This window comes from Rutilus rutilus, assembly GCF_951802725.1.
Source record: "Rutilus rutilus genome assembly, chromosome: 21".
NCBI lineage: Eukaryota > Metazoa > Chordata > Actinopteri > Cypriniformes > Leuciscidae > Rutilus > Rutilus rutilus.
The window spans coordinates 33501181-33525219 of NC_140226.1; the positions used below are offsets into that span (position 1 = coordinate 33501181).

At 36.3% G+C, this 24039-nt stretch overlaps 1 protein-coding gene across 1 annotated transcript in view; it reads left to right on the forward strand.

The window, feature by feature from the left end:
• The window catches only part of LOC311281361 (pleckstrin homology domain-containing family G member 3-like), a 56974-nt gene that overhangs the window by 15252 nt on the left and 17683 nt on the right, over positions 1-24039 (forward strand). Inside the window, exons 3-4 of the mRNA XM_084394199.1 lie at positions 14052-14413; positions 21946-22046. Of these exons, the coding sequence (XP_084250325.1) occupies positions 14052-14413; positions 21946-22046 (463 nt within the window). The remainder of the gene's footprint in view (positions 1-14051; positions 14414-21945; positions 22047-24039) is intronic.

Genomic DNA, 24039 nt, shown 5'->3' on the forward strand with positions numbered 1-24039 from the left:
CAGGAGAACTGGGATTAGGCCTCTAAAGTAACGGGAAATGTCTACACGCATCCCACTGCTACACACACTCACACTCACATACACAAACACACACTCATGCACTCACTCTCACACACAAACACACAGACACACACACACACACACTCACACAAACACATTGACACACACACAAACACATTGTAAGACATACACACACACAAATACACACAAACAAACAGTGACAGACATACACACACACACACATACGCAGAGACACACACACACTCTCACACAGACACACTCTCACTTACACTCACACACAAACACTTGAACACTCAGTGAAAGACACACACACTCTCTCTCTCTCTCTCTCTCTCTCTCTCTCTCTCTCTCTCTCTCTCTCTCTCTCTCTCTCTCTCTCTCTCTCTCTCTCTCTCTCTCACACCCACACACACAATGACTTCCCATTGACTTCAATTGTTCTTAAATTAAGCTTATTTTAATTACAATAGACGAACACAAACCACGACCCTCACTTGAACCCTCGGACACTTCTAGTGGTGAATCAACACTGTGTTTATGCGGGCCAGTTTAGTTTTAGTGTAGTTTAGTTTAGCTAGTAGGATTCTGTTTGGATTTTCTTTTATCTCATAATCATTTGGATTTATATAATATAAATTTTAAACATCCCGTTACTAGGTCTAATCATTTTAGGATTTATTTTTATTTTTATTTATTTTTTGGTCAAATGTTTTTCCAGATTTAGTTTTATGTCGGTCACCTTTTAGTTTTTGATCCAATTCCCACTAATAACTACAGCTTTTACTTCAATAAACTCCTAATTACTGTTTATGAACAGTGAGTAAGCTCATAGTTTAGGGATTGGGTGATTAAGGGATGAGCAATACGGTCACACAGAATAAAGCATTAATATGTGCTTTATAAACACACAATATCCTGGTAACAGGAGTAGTGTATGGACTTGTTTTTCCAGATTTAGCTTATGTCTGGGAACATTTGTCATGAACTATATCAGAATTCGGTCACACTTTAGTTTAGGGTCCGACTCCCACTAATATGAAGGTAGTTGTTAAGTTCAGGCATTGGGTGGATTCAGTAAATATGACGGTGTGCTTTCTTCCCACACAGAATCAGGCATTAACATGTGCTTTATGAGCCGCTGATATCCCAGTAATCCCAGTGCTCTTCCTCGAGTTCGTCCCGCACACATCAGGCTCTGTCAGGGTTCGAATTATGATTTCATCTTTGTGGGGGTCTTTTTAAAAAAAGAAAAAAAAGTAGCCTATGAGCAGGCGCGGTGTAGCTTACTAATGTAAATAAATAAAAATGTTTAATAAAAAAAGTTGCTAACACAATTCAATTTAAATAGTACATTTGGTTTAATTTGTCGTCTAATGAGGTCTAATATATGTTTTTAGTGGTGAGAATTTTCACGCAAATAAATAAATAGATCCGACAATTTTAAGCTTGTATTTAAGTGGTCCAGTGGCAGAACTTTTCAGTAGCACCTCACTGCAGTACACAAGATCCAGGGGGCGGAGTTGGATCCAGATCTAAGGGGTGGAGATGGGTAGGTTTAGGGGTGGGTTTAGGGATCAGGGGGTGGAGATGGGTAGGTTTAGGGGTGGGTTTAGGGATCAGGGGGTGGAGATGGGTAGGTTTAGGGGTGGGTTTAGTGATCAGGGGGTGGAGATGGGTAGGTTTAGGGGTGGGTTTAGCGATCAGGGGGTGGAGATGGGTAGGTTTAGGGGTGGGTTTAGCGATCAGGGGGTGGAGATGGGTAGGTTTAGGTATATGTAAGGTGGGAGGAGTTGGATCTGGATCCAACTCCTCCCCCTGGATTTCGTGTTCTGCAGTGAGGACCATCTCGAACTTTTGCCAAGCATGTCAGAGGTTCTGGGTTCTAATCTAATCTTTTTTTTTTCATCAAAACCGATTATGTTTATCAGTGGTTGTATATCAGGCATGGACACGTTTGTGTGCATTTTGTTTTGTAATGTCACCGGAACGAATAGAGAGTCTCCACAACGGATTGAAGCGCGCCACAAGAGAACACAGTATCCGCGCCACTGATCGCAGCGGCAACGAGCACTTTGATCACTTGATTTAAAAAACAACACATTTCAGCGCTAGATCGCCTCTTATTTAACAAACGAACGAAATGAATGCTCTGCTAGTTAACTGGAGATGTTTTGATTTATTTGTATTGGTATATTCGTGCCGCGAGATGTTTCAAAAGTGGTGGGGACAATATCGACCTTAGCAAAAAGTGTTGGGGACATGTCCCACCCGTCCCACCCGCAAATTACGCCCATGTTAAAATAACACTTGCCTGATGGGTTATGCTACTGCTAGATCGGACGTTGACGTCACTTCTGTGAGTTGAGAAAAGTCAGTAAAAGTCCTGACAGAAAGCGAAGCATATGGATGTAGTGTGTGATGACGATGCGAGATCCATGTGTTTGGCATCTTGTCTTTTAAGTCACGCTACAGTAGTCTGAAGGAAAAAGTGCTTTATTTGTAATTTAAAATAATGGTGCTGATGATTTTTAGAGACCCCCACAGGTGTATGATTTTACTGCTTTCATGGGAGCTCATCCTCTCTCTATGGGCGTTCATCCTCTCTCTATGGGAGCTCAGCTCCCACGTAATTCGAACCATGGGCTCTGTGTTAAACTCCTCTCAGCGCCGAGTCCCGGCGCACAGATGGCCGGAGCTTCAGGAGAATTGGGCTTTTTGAAAGGGACTCAGCGGAGGCACTTAGAGGACGTTTGTGTGATTATTCAGGGTTAATCGGCTTTATGGCCTCCGACGGCTTCTATAGAGAAACACTGACTTCACACCGCTGGAGAATTTGAGCCGCGACACTTCATCTTGTTGGGGAAAGTTAGTCTGAAAAGTAATGCATCACAATAGAGCTGGTAAGTCCCGCCCATCCGCTAACCCCACTGGACCTCTAGGTGGAAAAATTCCCGTTTGAATTGTGCCATGAATGTGAACATATGTTGTCTGTGAATTTTTTATATAATTTTTCATGTTACGAGTTTGACAGTATATTGTATGATTCTTTGGCTAGCAGTTGTGGAAAAGACATAACGAGAAAGACTACATGTCGCCTATGTGACGTCACCCCATAACACATAACCCTCCACTTGTCAAATCACGGTGCTAATGCTGCGATCATCTGTGGAGACAGATCGAGATGCCTGTGTGTTTTGTATCCAAATGTCACCATTCAAACCAAATGGGCTGTTCTTTCGTCAGATTCCCGTCTGATGTAATCGAAAGCAGCGAAGAGTTCTAGTCCACAAAGTGCTCTCACACAAAGTCTAACCGTATCAAACTTCTACCCGCTAAATTCTAGCATTCTTCACACGAAAAATTATATAAAAAATTCACAGACAACATATGTGCACATTCATGGCACAATTCAAACGGGACCAGAAAATAATTATTTTTTCACATTCACTTGCATTGATGATTTTTCCACCTAGAGGTCCAGCGGGGTTAGCGGAAGGGGCGGGACTTACCAGCTCTTATAGTGCCTTATTTTTTTGTTTTGTTTTTTTCACTTTTAAAATGTTTGCTGCTCCTTGCTTTCGCTTAAAATATATACAGTACTGTGCAAAAGTCTTAGGCATGTTAATATTGTTTACCAGTTACTTGAAAACATAATCTGATTACGTAACTCAAGTTATGATTACGTAACGTGGAATATGATGGTGTGCTTTTAAAGAGACCCATAGGAGGTGTAGTGGAGACTCTCCATCCTCTCAGGCTCCAGAAGTGGCACAACAGGGACTATTTCTGGGTGAACTTTCACCTGAACTGAGTTTGAATGTGAAAAATCAAGTTTCAACGGTGTTTTTAAAGTTGTTAATCATTAAACGAAATGCTTGAGTCTCCCTGTCTGTCATCAAAAATAGTTTCCGTAATCGTTTCTTTCATGAGTGTGTGTGTGTGCTGTGGTTATCGGTGGATCTGGCGCTGGAGGAACCCTGTAATCGCCTGTGATTATACAGGAGAAACGCACAGGTTCGTCTGGAATGAAGGGTTTCTCAGTGAGACTGTCGCGGTGGGATGGTGTGATAGTGGAGGTGGTGTGTTAATGGTGTGTTAGAGACAGACGTTGGTTCAGCTGTGTGTGTGTGTGTGTGTCGAGTCCATCTCTGTGAACATGTGTTGGTCAAACGGAAGAGCTTTACGAGCGCTGTCACTGCTCACCCTCCTCACTTCTGCCGGCCACAGACGTCTGACTATGATCTTAGTTTTATTATTCGGTCATTTATTTATTGTCATTTTTTAGGCCTATTTGTTAATACTTTATTTATTTATTAATTTTCTATCTATCTATCTATCTATCTATCTATCTATCTATCTATCTATCTATCTATCTATCATTTTTTCTTAAATTTTTATACCAATTTTATTTGTTTCTTTATTTTAGTTAATTTAGTTTGTTTTCTTTTATATATTGTATTTCTTTATTTTATATATCTGTTTGCTTTAGTTTATTTTATAAATTTGTTTGTTTTAGTTTATTTTGTTAGTTTTTTGCTTTAGTTTGCTTTGTTCTTTTTAGTTTATTTTATTTGGCTATTGTTTATTTAATTTATGATTATTTTATTTTATATATTTGGTTGCTATAGTTTATTTTATTTTATTTGTTTGTTTTAGTTTATTTCATATATTTGTTTGCTTTACTTTATTTTATATATTTGTTCGCTTTTATTTATTAATTTTTTATTTTATTTAAATAACTTAACATTCCTTTATTTATTTTTTTATTTTTATTTTAATTTTTAATTTTTAATTTTATAAATTTTGGCACTGTCTGTAATCTGTACCACGATAAACTGAAGGTTTTAAATTGTACGTCAATATATGACATGGTAATGATTACCAAATTTAGATACTATAGTTTATACATGTATTATCATCATAGTAACACATGTTTAAAAAACCACAGCATCAGAGTCACGGTAGTTTTAGTCCTTTTATGGGTTGTTGTTTGAGTCTATTTCCTCATCAGTGTGTTTTCATCACAGTGTGTTAGACGAGTCTCTGCGAGTGCTGATGTCCAGGGCTTGTTCAGATGTTCCCGTCTCAGTGTGATGATGGTGTGATGATGGTGTGACTCAGGCGGACGGGTGTGTGTAATTATTCTCCTCTCCCCATTTCATTTCGAGTCGTTACTAGATACTCCTGACGACACACACATGTGCTTCTGCGTCCTGCGGTGTGTTTCTGGCCGTCGGTGTCTCCCAGAAGGCATCAGTCCAGACTCCCACCGACTCCTGCCCAGACAAACACACAGATTTAATGCCTTTGCACAGGCGGCACAGATACAGCGAAATTCATTCACACATGCACTACTAATGTTGCGTTATGAATTGTGACCCTGGACCACAATAGTCAGTCACATGGGTAATTTTTTGGAAATTGAGCTTTATACATCACATGAAAGCTGAATACATACGCTTTCCACTGATGTGTGGTGTGTTAGGATAGGACAATATTTGGCCGAGACACAACTATTGAACATCTGGAATCTGAGGGAGCAAAAAAATCTAAACATTGAGAAAATCTCCTTTAAAGTTGTTCATTTATGTTCTCGATTGTGCTGCATTCACTCACACAAATACATGTTTTATATATTTATGGTAGGAAATTTACTAAATATCTTCATGGAACATGATCTTTACTGAATATCCTAATGATTTTTGGCATAAAAGAAAAATCCATACATTTTGACCCATACAATGTATTGTTGGATATTGCCACAAATAATATGTTGAAATATATGACAGAAATATATTACTGTTGTAGCTTTATATATATATATATATATATATATATATATATATATATATATATATATATATAAATACATATTATATATGTAAAGCTCTGTTGTGCAGCACTTTGACAAAAACGTTTGCTTAATTTCATATGATTAAAAGATAAATTAATGTTTTATGCCTTCATTTGATTGCCAGAAAAATTAAATTGCATAACACAGAAAAAATTATAATAATTAAAATAATAAAAAAAGAGAAAATTTATAAAATGTTGTTTTTATTAAATTAATTATACATGCTTTTTGATTATTAAAATGTATTTGAATTGAATCCAGAAAACTTAAAACAAAAAACACATTTTTTTTTATTTATTATTATTTTATTTATTTTTTTACGGAATTTGAGAAGAAAATAAAATGTTTGTCATTTTGCATGAATGTTATTTTTGTCAAACTTCTAATAAATTTTCTTTTCTTTTAAATTTCAATTAATTAGACATGCTTTTTGATGACAAAAACTCTACTTTAACCATTAAAATGAAGTTATGGACCAAATGGAGTTAAATAAACGTAACCCAGGACGATAGTGAGCTGTGGCGTCGTGTGCGTCTGTGAAACGAGGTTTTGCATGCGAGCCTCAGAGAGACGCCGCTCCGCCTCGCTGATCTCCATCTGAACATCCCTCTTAAATGTCAATGAGAAAAGCACTGAAGCATTTCAAACGCTAGTGGAAAAAAACTGTGTTCATCTGTCCGGACTCGACAGAGAAGAGTTTCTGGTGTGTCAGGAGCTTCAGAAAGTATGAAGTCAGTGTTAAAAATGAATTACATTTAGATGCAAGAGTCATTAATTGTAAAGAAACGTGCATTTTGCAACTAAAAATCACCAAAACAAGCTTCAAACCAGAACAGTGAAGTTAATGAGAAGTGAAGAGATTAAAGGAGGGCGTGTTTCACACTCCGACGTGCGTTAATCATATCCGATCGGATCTCGTTCTTGTTCCCTGAGGTGTGCAACTCCATTACTAATATCAGGAAAGTTGGAAAGGAAACCATCCCTGTGTTTTGCTCGCCTCAGGTGAGGAATATTTACTCGCTCTTCTCATTGTACACGCACGTTTCCATTATGCATGCGGTCATGTTTAACACCAGTGTCAGGGAGAGAAGGCTTGACAGTAAAGGCTCAGAGCTGTGTGTTCAGTGTTCATGGCCAGACATTTGCATCAGTGAAACTGTTGAGTATCGGATCTGGAGTCTCTGGATCTGCTTTGACTGTTGGACGCTGGGAAATTTGCATCTGGTGTTTTACGGTTTGACGGATGTCTGTCTGATTGTGACTGGCTGGAAGCGAATCGTTAATCATTAATATATACGATTCTGCCGATCACTGTGAAGACAGTGCCAGAACTGGACGGTTCATGATGTGTGAAGTCTGTCTGAAATTAAGAAGATTATGATGTTGGGTAATATCGCTATATCATTGAAAAGGCTCTTCTGCTCACCAGGGCTGTGTTTATTTGATCAAAAATACAGTAAAGATTTTGAAATATTTTTGCAATGTAAATCATCTGTTCTCTATGTGAATATACAGTAAAGTGTAATTTATTCCTGTGATGAAAGCTGAATGTTCAGCATCATTACTCCAGTCTTCAGTGTCACATGATCCTTCACAAATCACTCTAATATGAGGATTTGATGATATTGAACTTGTTTTTTCAGGATTCTTTGATGAATATAAAGTAAAAAAAAAAAACGCGTTTGTTTGAAATGGATATTTTGTAACGTTATAAACGACTGTTACTGATGTAATGTGTCTTTGCTGAATGAAAGTATCAATTTCTTTCTAGTGATTGTATAGATATGTCTTAGTTAAAGGGGTATTTAAAAACTTATTGTGCAACAAAAAGTATTATGCATCATAAAACCGAAATCTGACATTCGTGGCATGACTGTGATCACAATTCAGTGAAGTTATGTATTCAAGCCTATTTTCTACCTCTTATAGATAATATAATTTAATATAATATAATATATATATATAGAAGGTTTGTTTAATCAGACTTTTTTTTAATTTAAATTACATTTTTTATTTATTTTCTATTTTCATTTTATTCCTTATTTTACGAAATGAAGATTTGTGGATTCAATTATATTATGTTATGTTATATATATATTATATTATATTATATTAATTTATTATATATTAATTTATTTTATATTATATATAGAAGGTTTGTGTTTAATCAGACTTATGTTTTTAATTTTTTTATTTTAATTTAATTTAATTTTAATTTAATTTTCTATTTTTTCTATTTATTTTGTCTATTTTTTTCTATTTTTTTTATTCCTTATTTTATGGAATGAGGGTTAGTGGGTTCAATTATATTATTTTATACTACATTAATTCTATTATATTTTTCACAGCATTAAAGTAAATCACATGGACCTATTTTATTATAGATTTTATTATTATATTATATATGATTATATATGATTAGAAATATTATGATTTAAAAAAAATAGGTATTAGTCTTTCACTGTAAGTGACGCTAACAACAATTTGTTTCTAGTGGTAGAATAGAAATGTCTTAGTTAAAGCGATATTTAGAAACGTATTGTGCAAAAAAAAATTATGCATAATAAAACCGAAATCTGACATTCATGGGCATGCAAGCGATCTCAGTTCAGTGTGTTCTCATGTCTTCCTCGTATAGATGATCAGGTGAAGAGGAAGAGTGTGTGTTTTCTTACAGTCTCTGTCGTTTATTCAGGAATTCAAGCAATGAAAATCAAAGCTCTCACTCCTCGAGCATCCCAGGAATTCCAGCAATTCGGTTCGAGAAGCGTCTGTGACTCCAGACGAGCGTGTGTGTGTGTGTGTGTGTGTGTGTGTGTGGTTCATTATCTCGAGCTGTTTTGAGCTTGTGTTTACAACAGTGAATACTACACTCACCTTGACGTGAGTTAATCAGTGTTTAAAGTCTCTCAGTCAGGCATGAAGGCATGTGTGTGAATGCTTGTTTCTAGTGTGCACAGAGTTGTTTACTGATAAGGGCTCGAGCCGAAGTCGTCAGTTCCCTCGAGACGGGTTGTTGCGGTTTTAAAAGGAAGTATTTTCACAGAGCAGAAGTCAAAGTTTAATAACCACATATATAATCCAACGCTGCATCTCCTCTGTCAGCTCACTCTATAGATTTATATATATATATATATATATATTATTTGAGTCATTATTGAGTCACACATGGCTGTGTTCGGCCTGTCTGAGCTCGTGTTAGTCAGTCGGGATGAGCGTTTGTCATTTGTACGTCACGTATTTCCACATTTGTACGGTGAGTTTCAAACCGATGCATGTGAAAGAATGTGAATGTTGTGTTAGGTGTGTGTTGAGGTTTCCTGTAAGCGCCTGAGGGTGTGTGTGTGTGTGTGTGTGTGTGTGTGTGTGTGTGTGTGTGTGTTTGAAGTGACGCGGTTATTGATTGATCATCTCGTGGTATTTGATCTAATCGCAATTGTGCAGTTTAAATGTCAATCACATTTTGGCAGAGAATATAAATAACACTGTAAAATACATAAAGAGAGTCAAAGGACTTATGAACTGAAGGTTTGTGGGTTTAATCAGACTATATGTTGTTGTTTTTTATTATATTATTTTATTTTATATTTTATAAATTATATATATATATATATATTTTTTTTTTTTATTAAGGTTTGTGGATTATATTATAATATATTATTATATTCCTTCATAGAAGGTTTGTTTTTAATCAGACTGTATTTTATGTTATGTTTTTAATTTGCATTTTTCTATTAAAAATTCTTTTCTTTTTTTCATATAAAAAACTGAATTTTTTTATTTTTATAAAAAAAATACAAATAAAAACAACAAAATACAGTCTGATTAAAAATGAATTTAAATGTTTTTTTTTTTATAAAAATTTTTTTATTCCTTATTTTGAAATGAAGGTTTGTGGGTTCAACATTATTATAATATTATTATTATTATTATATTTTACATTTACATTTTCGCAGCATTGGATCAGCATAAATCACATGGACCGATTTTATTTGTATTATTATATTATTTACAATTCCAAGTAAAGAAAACAATAAGGTATTAGTCTTTCACTGTAAGTGATGCGAACAAAACCGAATTAAATCGTAAATTGCAATTAATGAATCATCAACACAAAATGCATGATCGTGACAGGCCTAGGTCAGAGGTCAGCGCTCAAACGCTGCGTTTAATCATTACATTAATGCGTATATCAGGCACTACAGCGACTTACCAGAGCTGTTCATTAGCTGATCATCTGTACTAATTAACTTGAACATTTCATTAGTTCTCAGTGGATTGTAAGATTGAGCATTTGAAATTAAATCTGAAATGTCTTGATCAGGATCTTTGGATCAACACTAGATCTTCGCTCTTTCAGACGCGAGTGTTGTCCGTGCATGCAGAGCTCCGTGAGCAACAGCAGTAGTTATGATTGACTGTCACGCAGCAGCACATTTACATCCATGATCCTTTAGTCATAAATTTCATAATGAAGCCTCGAGGAGACAGAAGATGAGGAGCTCCATTGTTTTATATCCTGAAATATTCTGTTCCATGGAATGTGCTTTCGTTACAGTGTCTCACTTTGTCATAACTAGTTCTGGTGAAGTTCATGACCGCATGCAAACATTGAGAAATATTCCCGTTCAGATTCCACTCGTGATTCATTGACAGTCAACAGTCAAGATTTGCTTGATTCATTAAAGAATCGGTTCATAAGAGTCATTTGTTCGTGAGTCAGACTTCACCGGATTTGCCGTTTGTTTGTCGTTGTGCCTCACTTTATCATAACTATGAACAAACGCAAAAACTGACTTAATTATGATGAATTCATAGGTTTGTTTGGCTTAGGAAAGATCAGTTTTGACAAATATGACTGTTTTGATTATTAATCATCATAAGTAGATTGATTGATTGATGATAAACTGTTCCACTTGTAAAAAGAATTCGTTGAAATTAGCTCTTAAAAACGATTATGAACGTTCAATATGAATATGAATGTGGCATCAATGCAAATTTCATTATTTTAAACAATTTTATAAATTGTTCCATTTCTTGCACGAAATTGTCAAATCTCATTGGCTTAAAAATACATATGAATGTAAAATTTCTAATATTTTATTATTTCAGTGATTTCATAATTTGTTCGATTTCTAACGAAATTGTTACATTTTAGTGTCTTAAATGCTTATAAATGTAAAAAAAAATAAAGAAATTTCATTATTTCAATGATTTCTTAAAAATTTCAATTTCTAACAAGAAATTCAAAGTATCTTAAAAATGCATATGAATGAAAAATGTCAATACAAATTTCATAATTTCAACCATTTTATAAATTGTTCCATTTCGTACAAGAAATTGTCAAATCTCAGTGTGCTGAAAATGCTTATGAATGTAAAATTCAATTACGCATATCATTATTACGATTTCATAATTTGTTCCATTTCTAACAAAAATAATAATAATATTCACTGTCTTAAAATGCTTATGAATGTAAAAAAAATTTCTGTAAAATGTAAAATTTCATAATTTGTTCCTAACAAGAAACCCTAGGTATCTTTTAAGATGCTTATGAATGTAAAATTTCAATTTCATAATTTCATAATTTGTTCCTAACAAGAAACCCTAGGTATCTTTAAAATGCTTATGAATGTAAAATTTCAATTTCATAATTTCATAATTTGTTCCTAACAAGAAACCCTAGGTATCTTTAAAATGCTTATGAATGTAAAATTTCAACGCAAGCACAGAAATCATAGTGTTGTCCAGAATCGTATTTTTATTTTCATAATCCTTGTATCTTTAAATATAAAATGATAGTTTAAAAACAGTGGATTTCTCGTTTCCTGATGTTTGCGTTCGCATTGTAAGTCTCATCACGACGACTCTGAATCGGTCCTGTATTGGACTATTGGACTGTGTGTGTGTGTGTGTGTGTGTGTGTGTTGTGAGTGTGTTCGTTCACAATCTTACCAGAGGAAGGAAATGAAAACACACTCTTACTAAACCAGAACCCCAGCAGATTTCCGAACAGCTGCTGCTTTACAGATGCTAATATACATCTTCCCGTCTGATGGGTGTTGCTGCTGATCTCATGCATGACTCATAACGTTGACGGAGTTGCTCATGTGGAGGCTTGCGGCTGGATTTCGTGGTTAAACGCGGACAGGTTCACGCAGTGAGAGCGCTCGTATCGTGCATCCACAAGCCCAGTGGAAAGAGCTCGTAATGACGGAGTCTTTCAGGAGAAGTTTGGCATGGGAACGTTCATGTGTTTGCATTATCAGTGACTGTGTAATGATGACTAGTTTCCCAGGCTATTATTCTCTATTCTAGTCTCTGTCCAAACACTGGTGGATCAGTACGGGTCAACTCCACCGGCTAAACATCTCGAGTTTGATCTTTTGAATGCAGAGATGAAGAAGAAAGCCAAAATATTAGCCTAAATCTCATGAAACATGAGTAATTCACTGTTAAAATGACAATTTTCGCGTGAGATTTGGAGCCAGATTACAGGGGAGTAAAAATGACTTTAGAAAGATGGCAGCATCTTTATTTTATTTCTACACAGAGATTGGAAGGTCTATTAGTGAAATCTGTTGACTTTAGCAATCTTTGTTTCATTATATGCCAACGGTGAGCATTGAAAAATGGGAAAAAAGCACTTCTTGTGTATTTAACCTGAAGTTTGCACGCCTGAAACTCCAGAAGTATTCAAGAGACTGTATCTCAAGAACCAGAATCTAACATCATATAGAGATATAGTTAATACTTTTAGAGTTACAGGCATGCAAACTTTGGAAAAAAACATATTTATGGCACTGATATGAAAAAAACAAAAACAAGATATATTTCTTCTTCCAGCATTATTTGTCTCTTTAAAAGAAGAAAGCATCATCTGTATGTAAAGTGACCCACATTTGGTTTTCGACTTCTGAAAATGTGCACAATTGACCAATGAAGCCGCATTGAGATCTCTGGGATTGAACCATATATAAATATCAAAGATCTTTATTTTAAATAAATGCTGTTCTTTTGAAAAAAAATGTATCCTAGAATCTTAAAAAAAATTAAAATAAAAATCCACAAAAATACGTTTATTTCTGCTTAATTCTGCTCACCAATGCTGCATTTATTTGATCCAAAAAAAAAAAAAAAACAGTAATATTGTGAAATATTATGACAATTTAAAATGACTGTTTTCTATTTTAATATATTTTAAACTGTAATTTATTCCTGTGATCAAAGCTGAATTTTCAGCATCATTACTCCACTCTTCAGTGTCACATGATCCTTCACAAATCACTCTAATATGATGATTTGATGCTCAAGAAACATTTATTGATTATTATCAGTGTTGAAAACGGTTGTGTACAATTTTTTTCCAGTATTCTTTGATGAATAGAAAGTTCAAAAGAACAGCATGTATTTAAAATAGAATATTTTCTAACATTATAAATGTCTTCACTGTCACTGTTGATCAGTTTAACTCATCCTTGATGAATGAAAGTATTGATTTATTTGATTTATTTCCCCCAAAAATAAAATTAAAATCCTCATTGACCTCAAACTCTTGAACGGTAGAGTTTAATGTTACAAAAGCTTTAGATTTCAGATAATGCTGTTCTTTTGAACTTTCTATTCATCATAGCATCATGAAATAAAAATGTAAAAAACTGTTTTCAACACTGATAATAATCATAAATGTTTCTTGATCATCAAATCCTCATATTAGAGTGATTTCTGAAGGATCATGTGACACTGAAGACTGGAGTAATGATGCTGAAAATTCAGCTTTTATCACAGGAATAAATTACACTTTACTGTATATTCACATAGAAAACAGATGATTTACATTGGAATAATATTTCAGTTTTACTTTTTGTTTGTATTTTTTTAATCAAATAAGTGCAGCCTTGGTGAGCAGAAGAGACTTCTTTTAAAAACATTAAAAATCTTACCGATCCAAAACGTTTGACTGGTAGTGTATATGATATATTTGAAAGGTCTTTATTTCATATAAATGCTGTTCTTTTGAACTTTCTTTTCCTCCAAGAATCCTGAAAAAAATAAAAAAAATAAAAGCATTTCCACAAAAAAATTATTTCTTTTCTGCTTAATATATATATATATATATTTTTTTTTTTGCTGTTGAATTATAACACTGTTCAACTCCTGCCCTGTTTGTCTCCAGCAGAATGTCTTCGTTTGTCCACCGGTTCGTCTGTGGGCAGTCTCGACCCGCGATCCACCGACCGCTGCTCCCTGTCCAGCACTGAGCCTTCAGAGGACGGGCGGCCCGTCAGCGCGGTGTCGTCCGGCTCGTCCGCGGAGGGGAGCGTCGGTCCGCCGTCCGGTGCTGGGATTGACCTGGAGCTCAGTCCTCCGGTGGGTCCTTCAGGGCCCGGCTTCGAGTGGTCGGGTTCAGATCCTCCGTCTCCGTTCGCCAGCGTCAGCATGGCGCCGAACCCTCAGCTCTCCTACGTGGATCGCGTCGTAATGGAGATTATAGAGACGGAGCGAATGTACGTCAGGGATCTTCGCAGTATTGTGGAGGTGAGGAGAGGTTCACGGTCTTAACATGCTTATGAATGTTACATTTCAGAAGTCATAGTGTTGTCCAGAATCTTATTTTTGTTTGTCAAAATCCTTTTAATCCTTTTAATTTAAAATGATAGTTTAAAAACTGTGGATTTCTCATGTTTCCTGATGTTTGCGTCTCATCACGACGACACTGAATCGGTCCTGTATTGGACTGTGTGTGTGTGTGTGTGTGTGTGTGTGTGTGTGTGTGTGTGTGTGTGTTTCAGTGTGTGAGGGACATGAGAGAAGAGTCCAGCTGCTCTCATTATAAAATTACCAGAATGACTTTACCGTTAAATACACAAATATGCTGTTTAAACAAGCAACGCCGTTCTGGCTTTTCCCCAGTTCACACATTAGCTCCAGTCAATTCTGTGTTGCAAACCACATCAATCAAACAGTAAACAGCATGACTAATACAGTCAAAACTAAAAATGATTCAGACACCTGGGGCCGGTTTCACAAAGATAGACTGACTATGGCTTAGATGTAGTAGATAGTCAGACTTCAGATAGACATCTAAATCAGACCGTTGCACAAAGCACTGAAGACTCTGACTATCTTAAGTAGGACTACACTGCAATGCATTATGGGTAAAATAAGACACTTTTCAAAACAAAAAAACATGGCGGATCGAGTAAGCGCATTCAACCGCTCAGTGCCGTTTACCCCAGCGGGAAATATGTGTGTGTTGGAGGAGTATAACAGTTACAAGGACATTTTACTGGGGGAATTCAGCAGAGCATGTAGTAACAAGAAGAAATGTTTCAATTATGAGCCATTTTCCCTTTTCTTTTGGCTGTTTGTAATGTAACTGATTGTTGCTGCTGGTTGCCAAGGTAACAGAGTCTTAGACCTGAGTTAGCCTGGGGGTAAGAGGTGTCTAAATTAAGTCAGTCTTTATTTTTGTGAAACAGTCTAACTTGCATTAGCCTAGTCTATGAGCACATCTTAGACTTGTCTAACACTATAGACCGCTCTAAAATAGCTTTGTGAAACCGGCCCCTGATATGATTTTTGATATTTTTTTACTAGTGGGTGCTAATTTATTATTTTATACATTTTGAATGAATTTATTCTTTTATTCTATAGTTCATTTATGTATCCTCACTAAGTGATGAGAGCTAAATAAAGTAAACTGTGACATATTATACCCAAAAATTCTTCATACAGAGACTATTTGGGACCAATAATGATTGGGACACTTTGAGCTGATCATGTTTTGCTGAAGTGTGTTTTGTCTTTAATTGCTAATGCTCTTTTTACACACAGACTGAACACACTGAAGCATTGCTTGGTGATTGGTTGAGCTAAACTGGTATTATCTAATTGTGTAGTTAAATTTAACAGCTGACAGATATTCAACATAATTCATGTGTGAGACAGTCTAACAGAAGGACGGACAAAACCAGTCAAATATCAACTGAGTTCTGCTCATATTTTATTACCATTTTCTAAACGATAGCGAATAAACTGTGATAATGTGAGAGATGTTGAAGGAGTCTGAATACATGTCTGACTGTAAGAGAGCCGTCGAGGTTTTGGACTTCATGGCACTGATCTGTGTTTTTCTAGTCGTTTCCCACAATGCTTCCGCGTTTGCAGGATGTCTCGTTGCTGAACACGGGAATTCTTCGGGTTTGTAGGTTTTCACAGGTGTCACTCCTCCTCATACAGGAATGTGTTTGCACCTTCACATTCCTTATGCACAGACTTTCCATCCACAGGGTTAAAGTGCTTGAATTTGACTTTCTGAAATGTAAGTCCTAGAAAACCCTTGAAAACAGCCATATTTATGAAAAGGTACTTGAAAAGCGCTTGAAGTATTGAAAGACATGATATTGAGAGTGAAATTAGTGTTTCATTTTACAGATAAAACAATCTTTTCGCGCAAAATTAACGCAGCAGCCCGTCTGATATACACATAGAGCCATTTCTCATGGCTATGAGCGTGATATTGCTCATATAAATAGCCAAGTATGTGATACAGCTTTCATTCTTCAGATCAATCATATATTAATGGGCGGATATTCAATATCCGTTTGAATAAGGGAAGCGATATCTTTGTCATAATATCCCTTCAATGGCAATTGACCCTTCGCAGGGAGTTTGATTGACAGGCGATCTGACCAATCATAATCCGCCATCCGCCGAATCCGCCAGTTTTGTCAGGAGAAGTTAGTAGATTAACGATGGAGGATTTGAACTTGAGAAACGGAGAGTACTGACGTCTTTCCGCGGTTAAAACAACATTCCTTCTGATGTTCATTCATGTTTATTTGATGCTATAAATGAACTAGAAGGAAGAGATGATCGGTTCACGAGCGGCTTTAACTGAGCGATCTGTCAGACACATTAAAGAGACTTATTGGTTAATTTCTTTAAAAAATGACCAAAGTTGAGACGTTGTTTCATATCAAAAGTACCCTGGTGTGTCCTGTCTCAGTGTGTTGTCAGTGTCCTCTCTGCTCCGCGATGTGTTGTTCACTGTGTGAGAACATGGTGTGTGTGAGAGAGGCGTGGCTTGTCGGACATAGCAACAGTAACTAAAGGGGGCGGGTCTTCGCGAACGGTCAACTGCATGTGCTGCACTTTATTTGTTCCATTTTGTTTTATTAGTTTATTTTTTCTTTTATTTTAGAATTTGAAAGATAATAAAGATATTGTTTGCTAAGTGAGATCTCTGATTATAGTCTTTGAAAACCAAAAAACGTAGTGCTTAAAGTTCATTTCATTTTACGGTATCTGTACGAGCCCTGCATCCACCAACACTGCATTACACTTAGTTTGGTAACACTTTATTTTACAGTGTCCTTGTTACATATGTTACATGTACTTACCATAGTAATAACAGTAAATTATGCATAATTACATGCAAATAACCCTCAACCAAACCCTAATCCTACCCTAACCCTACAGTAAGTACATGTAGTTGCTTAATATTAAATATATTAATTCCACTGTAACAATGACACCTTAAAATAAAGTGTAAGCCTTAGTTTTGCCTGAACGGTTTTGAAAAGGTCTTCCTGCCTTTTTAGTCCATTATGAGGTTTATAATTATTATGGGTCGGAGGGACCGGTTTGAAGGGTCTTAAATATGGGTCATAATTGGGCTCTAGTGAGCTGTGTGTGTTTTACAGCGGCGTTGGATATAGTTAGTCAGAAACTGATGTCATATGTTACTAGGATCGTCTGGGAATTTGAAATCGGAGTCTATTCAGGTTCTTGAATGTGTTTCTCAGCTCCTAGTTTAGCTCCTTAAATAATCAAATGGACTTCCTGTTGGAAATGGAGTGTTTTTAGTGTCTTAAGCCCTATTCGTCCGGGAGTAACTTTACAAGGGTAGATGGAGAAATGTAGTTTTACCACAGGACGTCTGTAATATTAATGGCCAGAGCCCTATTCGGACGGGACTAGTGTAACATGGAGAGGTGCGGTAAAGGAATAATTACCAGAGCTTCTCTGTGATTTTAGTCCCATCTGAATGTGCATCTCAGTGATCATGTCGGGCCGCGTTTCCATTACCCTTCAAATTGCACAAATTGCGAATTGAAAGTACGGCCAATGGAAACACGTCAATTTCGCAAAAACTCCCGTTTATCACAAAAAACTTTTCCCGCTCGCATGAGGAGGTTTTCCAGGCAATTCGAAAAAGGATTATTTCGCAAAACTGCACTGGAAACAGTTTTTGTGCATTTACAGTCACCTGACGTAGATGAGGCGTGTGTTTGGACAGAATACGAGACCGAGCTCTTTATTAAATTCATAAAAGACAAAAGAATTACAGGAATACTGGATTCTAAACCTCAAATAAATGCCACAATCAAGACCTGGAAGCAGATCTGAGGGAGAAACACCCAGAAACTCCTCATATGAGCCGCTCTCAAGTATAAGAGTCTTTCCTGGCCATTAATGATTGGATAACACACATACGTCTCCTTTGATTAATAATGATGTGTAGTGCAGTGGCATAACATCAGGTAATGGAAACGTTTTTAGTTTTTTGTCGACCTTTAGAAAAAAACGCAAAAGTTTTGCACAAACCTTTAATGGACACGCGCCTCATAGAGGTGGGAATCTTCAGTCATCTCACGATCCGATCCGATTCCGATTCTGGGAGTCACGATCCGATTCCAGAACGATTCTTTATCTACCCCCCCCCCCCCCCCCCCCCCCATTAATTCATTAGTTTACATAAGTAATTAAGTAGTCTATTTTTTTATAATTACAAATAAAATAAATAAAACATTAAAACAGTTTAAGAATTTTAAACTAATATAACTTCAAACCATATAAATAGCAAATAATAAAGAGACGCATAGAAACAAATGACAAAGAAACAGAAGAGTGCTTTCAGTATTTAAGATTATCTGAACATTTTCCATTCAAGAACTGTGAGTGATTTATTTTCATCATACTTTTGTTTTTTACTTTGACATCTTATTAGACTGAGATATCTTAGATATCTATTTAGCTGCATTCACGCTCGGATCTCTTTTTAAATACAAGTAGTAATGTGGTTTGTCCTCACCGTTTAATCCCTTAACTTGCTGTGTTTACGTTCATTTTGCACAAGTATATTAAACCACTTACACGGAGTCGCACAGCCGCATGCGCGAGCAGTCAACACAAACAAAGCGCGCATCAGCATTTGAAACTGAAAGCAGCCTTCTGTTAGCGAGGTTCATATTTTAAATATATAAGTCCACTGCATTCCAAACCACATAAACGATGACTTCGTAGAGCATTTTTAAGGAGAATATCGACGCGCGAGACAGCACACTTCAAGTGTAACATCAAACAGAGCGCGCGCGCGTCTCTCACAGCGCATCCTGTACAATGAAGCCTGTGAATGTCCTTTTAATTCGTTTCAACCTTTCCGAACTTTATTAAATATTATTTTACTGAAGGTACGTGTGTGGGGAATTGTTGGCAAGCAGAAGACGGGTGTTTCTAAAGCAAACTCTGCGTCATCGCACATCTGGTTATAAACTAAGCTCAGAATCGTTGGAGAGAGAATCGCGATGCATCGATGGATCGATTTTTTCTCCCACCACTAGCGCCTCATGTCAGTAAAGATTACGGCGACTTCTACCTTCAGTGAAAAGGTCTGGAAAAATGACCTCAGGTGATGCTGATCCCGTGCGAACAGACCCGCTGTAAATATGTACGTAAATATTCCGTCATTTTATGTTTAAAAGTAGTTTTCCGCGTTTTTTCCAGGTATGGAGACGCTTGAAAAAGCATCAGTTGCGTCTGCGAACGAGTCTGTGGCAAAAGATTGGGTTGTGCTGGTAATAGGCACTAACGCTAAAAGATGTTTCATGCCTCTAACAAGTGCTGTCGATCTTCTCTCTGATCTGATGGTGTGTGTGAAACACTTGAGTTTTGCCACAGACTCGTTCCAGCGACTAGAGACGCGACTGATGCTTTATCAAGCGTCTCCATACTTGGAAAAAACGCGGAAAACTACTTTCAAACACAAAACATTTACGTGCATATTTACAGCGGGTCTGTTCGCACGGGATCAGCATCACCTGAGGTCATTTTTCTGGACTTTATCACTGAAGGTAGAAGTCGCCGTAGTCTTTGCTGTCCGTGATGATCACTGAGATGCACATTCGGACGGGACTTTAGTGTCTTTTTCTTGTTGTTCGGTTAGTTATTGTGTGTTATGTGTGGATTGTTGAGCACTTCTGAACTACGTGTGCTGCTGTGAAGGGCTTTCTAAAATAAACGAATGGGTTTGGCATTGGTCAATGTAAACTACAGGAAAATGCCCAAATATGGTGATTCACACCCTCCTGGTTTGACGTGTGTTTGGCTGAAACTGGACAGATTGGTGGTCATTGCAAACGCTGCTAATGGACACACACACTCGCAGAGAGTGTCTCGTTTTCCCAGTCCACACCCTGACTCTTACTTCGCATCGATTGTCTTTCACATTTCCGATGTTCTGTCACGTCACCTGCGTGTTCTGCTGAAGCTGATGATCATGTGATGCTGTTGTATAATGGAGGCTCTCATGCAGAAGATCTGCTCATTATGTTTGCTCTGTGTGTGTAGGATGTCCAACTCCTGCCTGAGCCTCAGCGCTCTGAACCACAGCCAGACCTGGCAGTCCAGCCACTTCCTAATATGAGCATTAGTGTGTGTGTGTGTGTGTGTGTGTGTGTGTGTGTGATGGCTCAATGTTTCAGAGCTGTGTGTGTGTGTGTGTGTGTGTGTGTGTGTGTGTGTGTGTGTGTGTGTGTGTGTGTGTGTATAGGTGTGTATGTGTGTATCTATGGGTGTGTGTGTGTGTGATGATGGCTCAGTGTTTCAGACCTGTGTTTGTGTGTGTGTGTATGTGTGTATCTATGTGTGTGTGTGTGTGTGTGTGTGTGTGTGTGTGTGTGTGTGTGTGTGTGTGTGTGAGATGATGGCTCAGTGTTTCAGACCTGTGTGTGTATGTGTGTATGTGTGGGTGTGTGTGTGTATGTGTGTATCTATGGGTGTGTGTGTGATGATGGCTCAGTGTTTCAGACGTGTGTGTGTGTGTGTGTGTGTGTGTGTGTGTGTGTGTGTGTGTGTGTGTGTGTGTGTGTGTGTGTGTGTGTGTGTGTGTGTGTGTGTGTGTGTGTGTGTGTGTGTGTGTGTGTGTGTGTGTGTGTGTGTGTGTGTGTGTGTGTGTGTGTGTGTGTGTGTGTGTGTGTGTGTGTGTGTGTGTGTGTGATGATGGCTCAGTGTTTCAGATGTGTGTGTGTGTGTGTGTGTGTGTGTGTGTGTGTGTGTGTGTGTGTGTGATGATGGCTCAGTGTTTCAGATGTGTGTGTGTCTGTGTGTGTGTGTGTGTGATGGCTCAGTGTTTCAGACCTGTGTGTGTGATTTTATTTATTTTTTATTATTATGACAATTTTCATGCCAGTATCATTACTATAATGCAAAAAAATAAATAAATCTGATTTTCATTTTTGTAATGTGAAAATTATATCAATGCATAGCAATTATTTTGTGTGTCTGTGTTTGTTGTCACTAGTGTTGTTGAGCACAACTTTAGCTTTGAAATATCAGTCAGCCTTATAAATTGTTAACCTTATAAAGAAGTACTGTGGCATTACCATGGAACAGCGACGTCTCAGTTAGGAGTACACATGATACTGAATAAATACTCATATACTCAGATAATATTCATATACTATGATATTTGCATTGTTGTCAATGATACATAAAAAAATAACACCATGCTACCATTTGTATGCAAAACCAAGAAACAAAATAGATATCCTTATTCTGATGAAATGCTTTGATTATTCTTGTATGACTATTATGTATGTGCTTTAGAAGACCAGCTCATTTGCAAGTAAAAGTGTTTTCAAATGCATCTGGTGAGCAGGTTTCCTCCAGTCCTCTAGCGCCATCTGCTGAGCCGTTGCCAGATCACAGCACCAGTCAAGATGGAGAACAGTTTGTCATTGGTTGAGCCTGAAATAATATTTATGCTCTTTTTTTCCAATTTGCAGGATTATCTTGTGCACATCATAGACACCAGGAACCTTCCCATCAAACCAGAGCAAGTGTGTTCGCTGTTTGGGAACATTGAACACATTTACGAGTTCAACAGGTAAGATTCAACCATGATGACTTATGCAATAAACATTTTAATCGCTTTAATGCAGTGCACAGCAGTGTCACGTCAGTATCGGGTCCTAAAAAAAGGAAATTAAAACTTTCCTAATGCATGTAATGTCATTTAGAGTTGATAACTAAACCATACTTGCAAAAGCATGTTCAGACACAATCAGTGGAGTTATTACTTAATTATTAATACGCATGATCTTGTGTCGGATCTGTACTTTAGGTCTTTAATGTGTTCAAATGTCCAGTTTGGGTTTTTAAACATGTCTGGAAGCTGTTTCTGTTTACTTCTATTTGCTAAAACATAATATTACTGAGGATCCTGAAAATGTACAATATATTGCTAAAAAAATGTTTTTATATAATAATAATTATTATTATTATTATTATTATATTTATTCTAATATAATTATTTATTTTATTATTTAATTGTTTGTAATTATATTTAATATATTATGCCTATTTAATTTTTTTAATGATTTTATTTATAAATTATTATTTATTTTATAATATTTAATTTATATCAGCAGTGACCAAAAGTTATTTTTTTTTGTAGTTAAATACAGTAAATAGATTGATAAAAATGTTTAATATAATTGCTATTATAATTATTATTGTACTTATTTTATTACAATTATTTGTTTTATTATTATAATCATTTCATTTATAAAAACATTTTTTTACACATTTTCATACACATTTTATGATTTATTAATAATTGTATTTATTATTATTTTTTATTATAATTAAAAAATATCGGCATAGAACTGTTTTGTTTGTATTTAAAACAAAATGTGTATACTGACCATTTGTATTTAATTACAGTAAATACTAGTAAAAAAAAAATTATATAACTTATTATAATTATTGTTGTATTTATCTTAATACAATTGTGTGTGTGTGTGTGTGTGTGTGTATAAAATGTGTATCAGCTGACAAAAAGTTCAACTTTTTTCAACTTTTTTTTTGTTCAATTTGTATTTAAATACAGCAAATACTTGTAATGTTAGAGTATTTGCTCACTTTATTTAGTCATTTTGTTCGTCTACTCAGTTTAAATAGTTTTTATATTTAATAGTCTAAATCTGTAGTTTAAACCATCAGCCATTAAATTTTTTGCTCACCTTTTTTTTAATTATTAACACAAATGAACTTTAAAACACTTGATTTAAACAGCTTCTGTTCTGTAAATTGCTTTACATTAGGGGTGGAACGGTACATGTATTCGTATTGAACCGAAACGGTACGGGCGTCGCGTCACGGTTCGGTGCATAAATTTGCACGGAGAATACACGGTATAAAAATAAATAACTCGTGTGCAAATTAATGTAACGCGGAACTACTGTTAGATACGCGGTTTCGAGGGAGAGGGAGAGAGGCAGGCAGGCGCGGGTGCGATCGAAAAGTCGCAAAGTGTTTACTTATAGGCTGTTTGTGTGTGTGTGTGTGTGTGTGTGTGTGTGTGTGTGTGTGTGTGTGTGTGTGTGTGTGTGTGTGTGTGTGTGTGTGTGTGTGTGTGTGTGTGTGTGTGTGTGTGTGTGTGTGTGTGTGTGTGTGTGTGTGTGTGTGTGTGTGTGTGAGGCGCGGGCGCGATCGAACAGTGGAAACTTAAAAACATACTCCGTCATTTTGTTTATACAGGTCATCATTCAAACTGCAAAGTGTTTAAGTTACTGTTAATTAAAATTTTAAGGAAAACAAATATATTAATCTGACATGTAACAAATTAATTTTCAATTCATTCAGGTACAATTAGCAAACATATCTCAAGGTCTTTTTGTCTTTTTATTAATTTAATTAATAAACGAATTATATAAAACTATTGTCAGTGCACTACAAATAAACTGGTTCTATGCCTTTACTTTATTAATAAAACTTATTTAAAAAATACAAGGCTTAAGTAATTTATTTCCCTTTGGTGGTCCAGCCTGAGACACGCACAAGCCTTCTGCATTTCTGTTTAGCTTTTCCCTCCATTA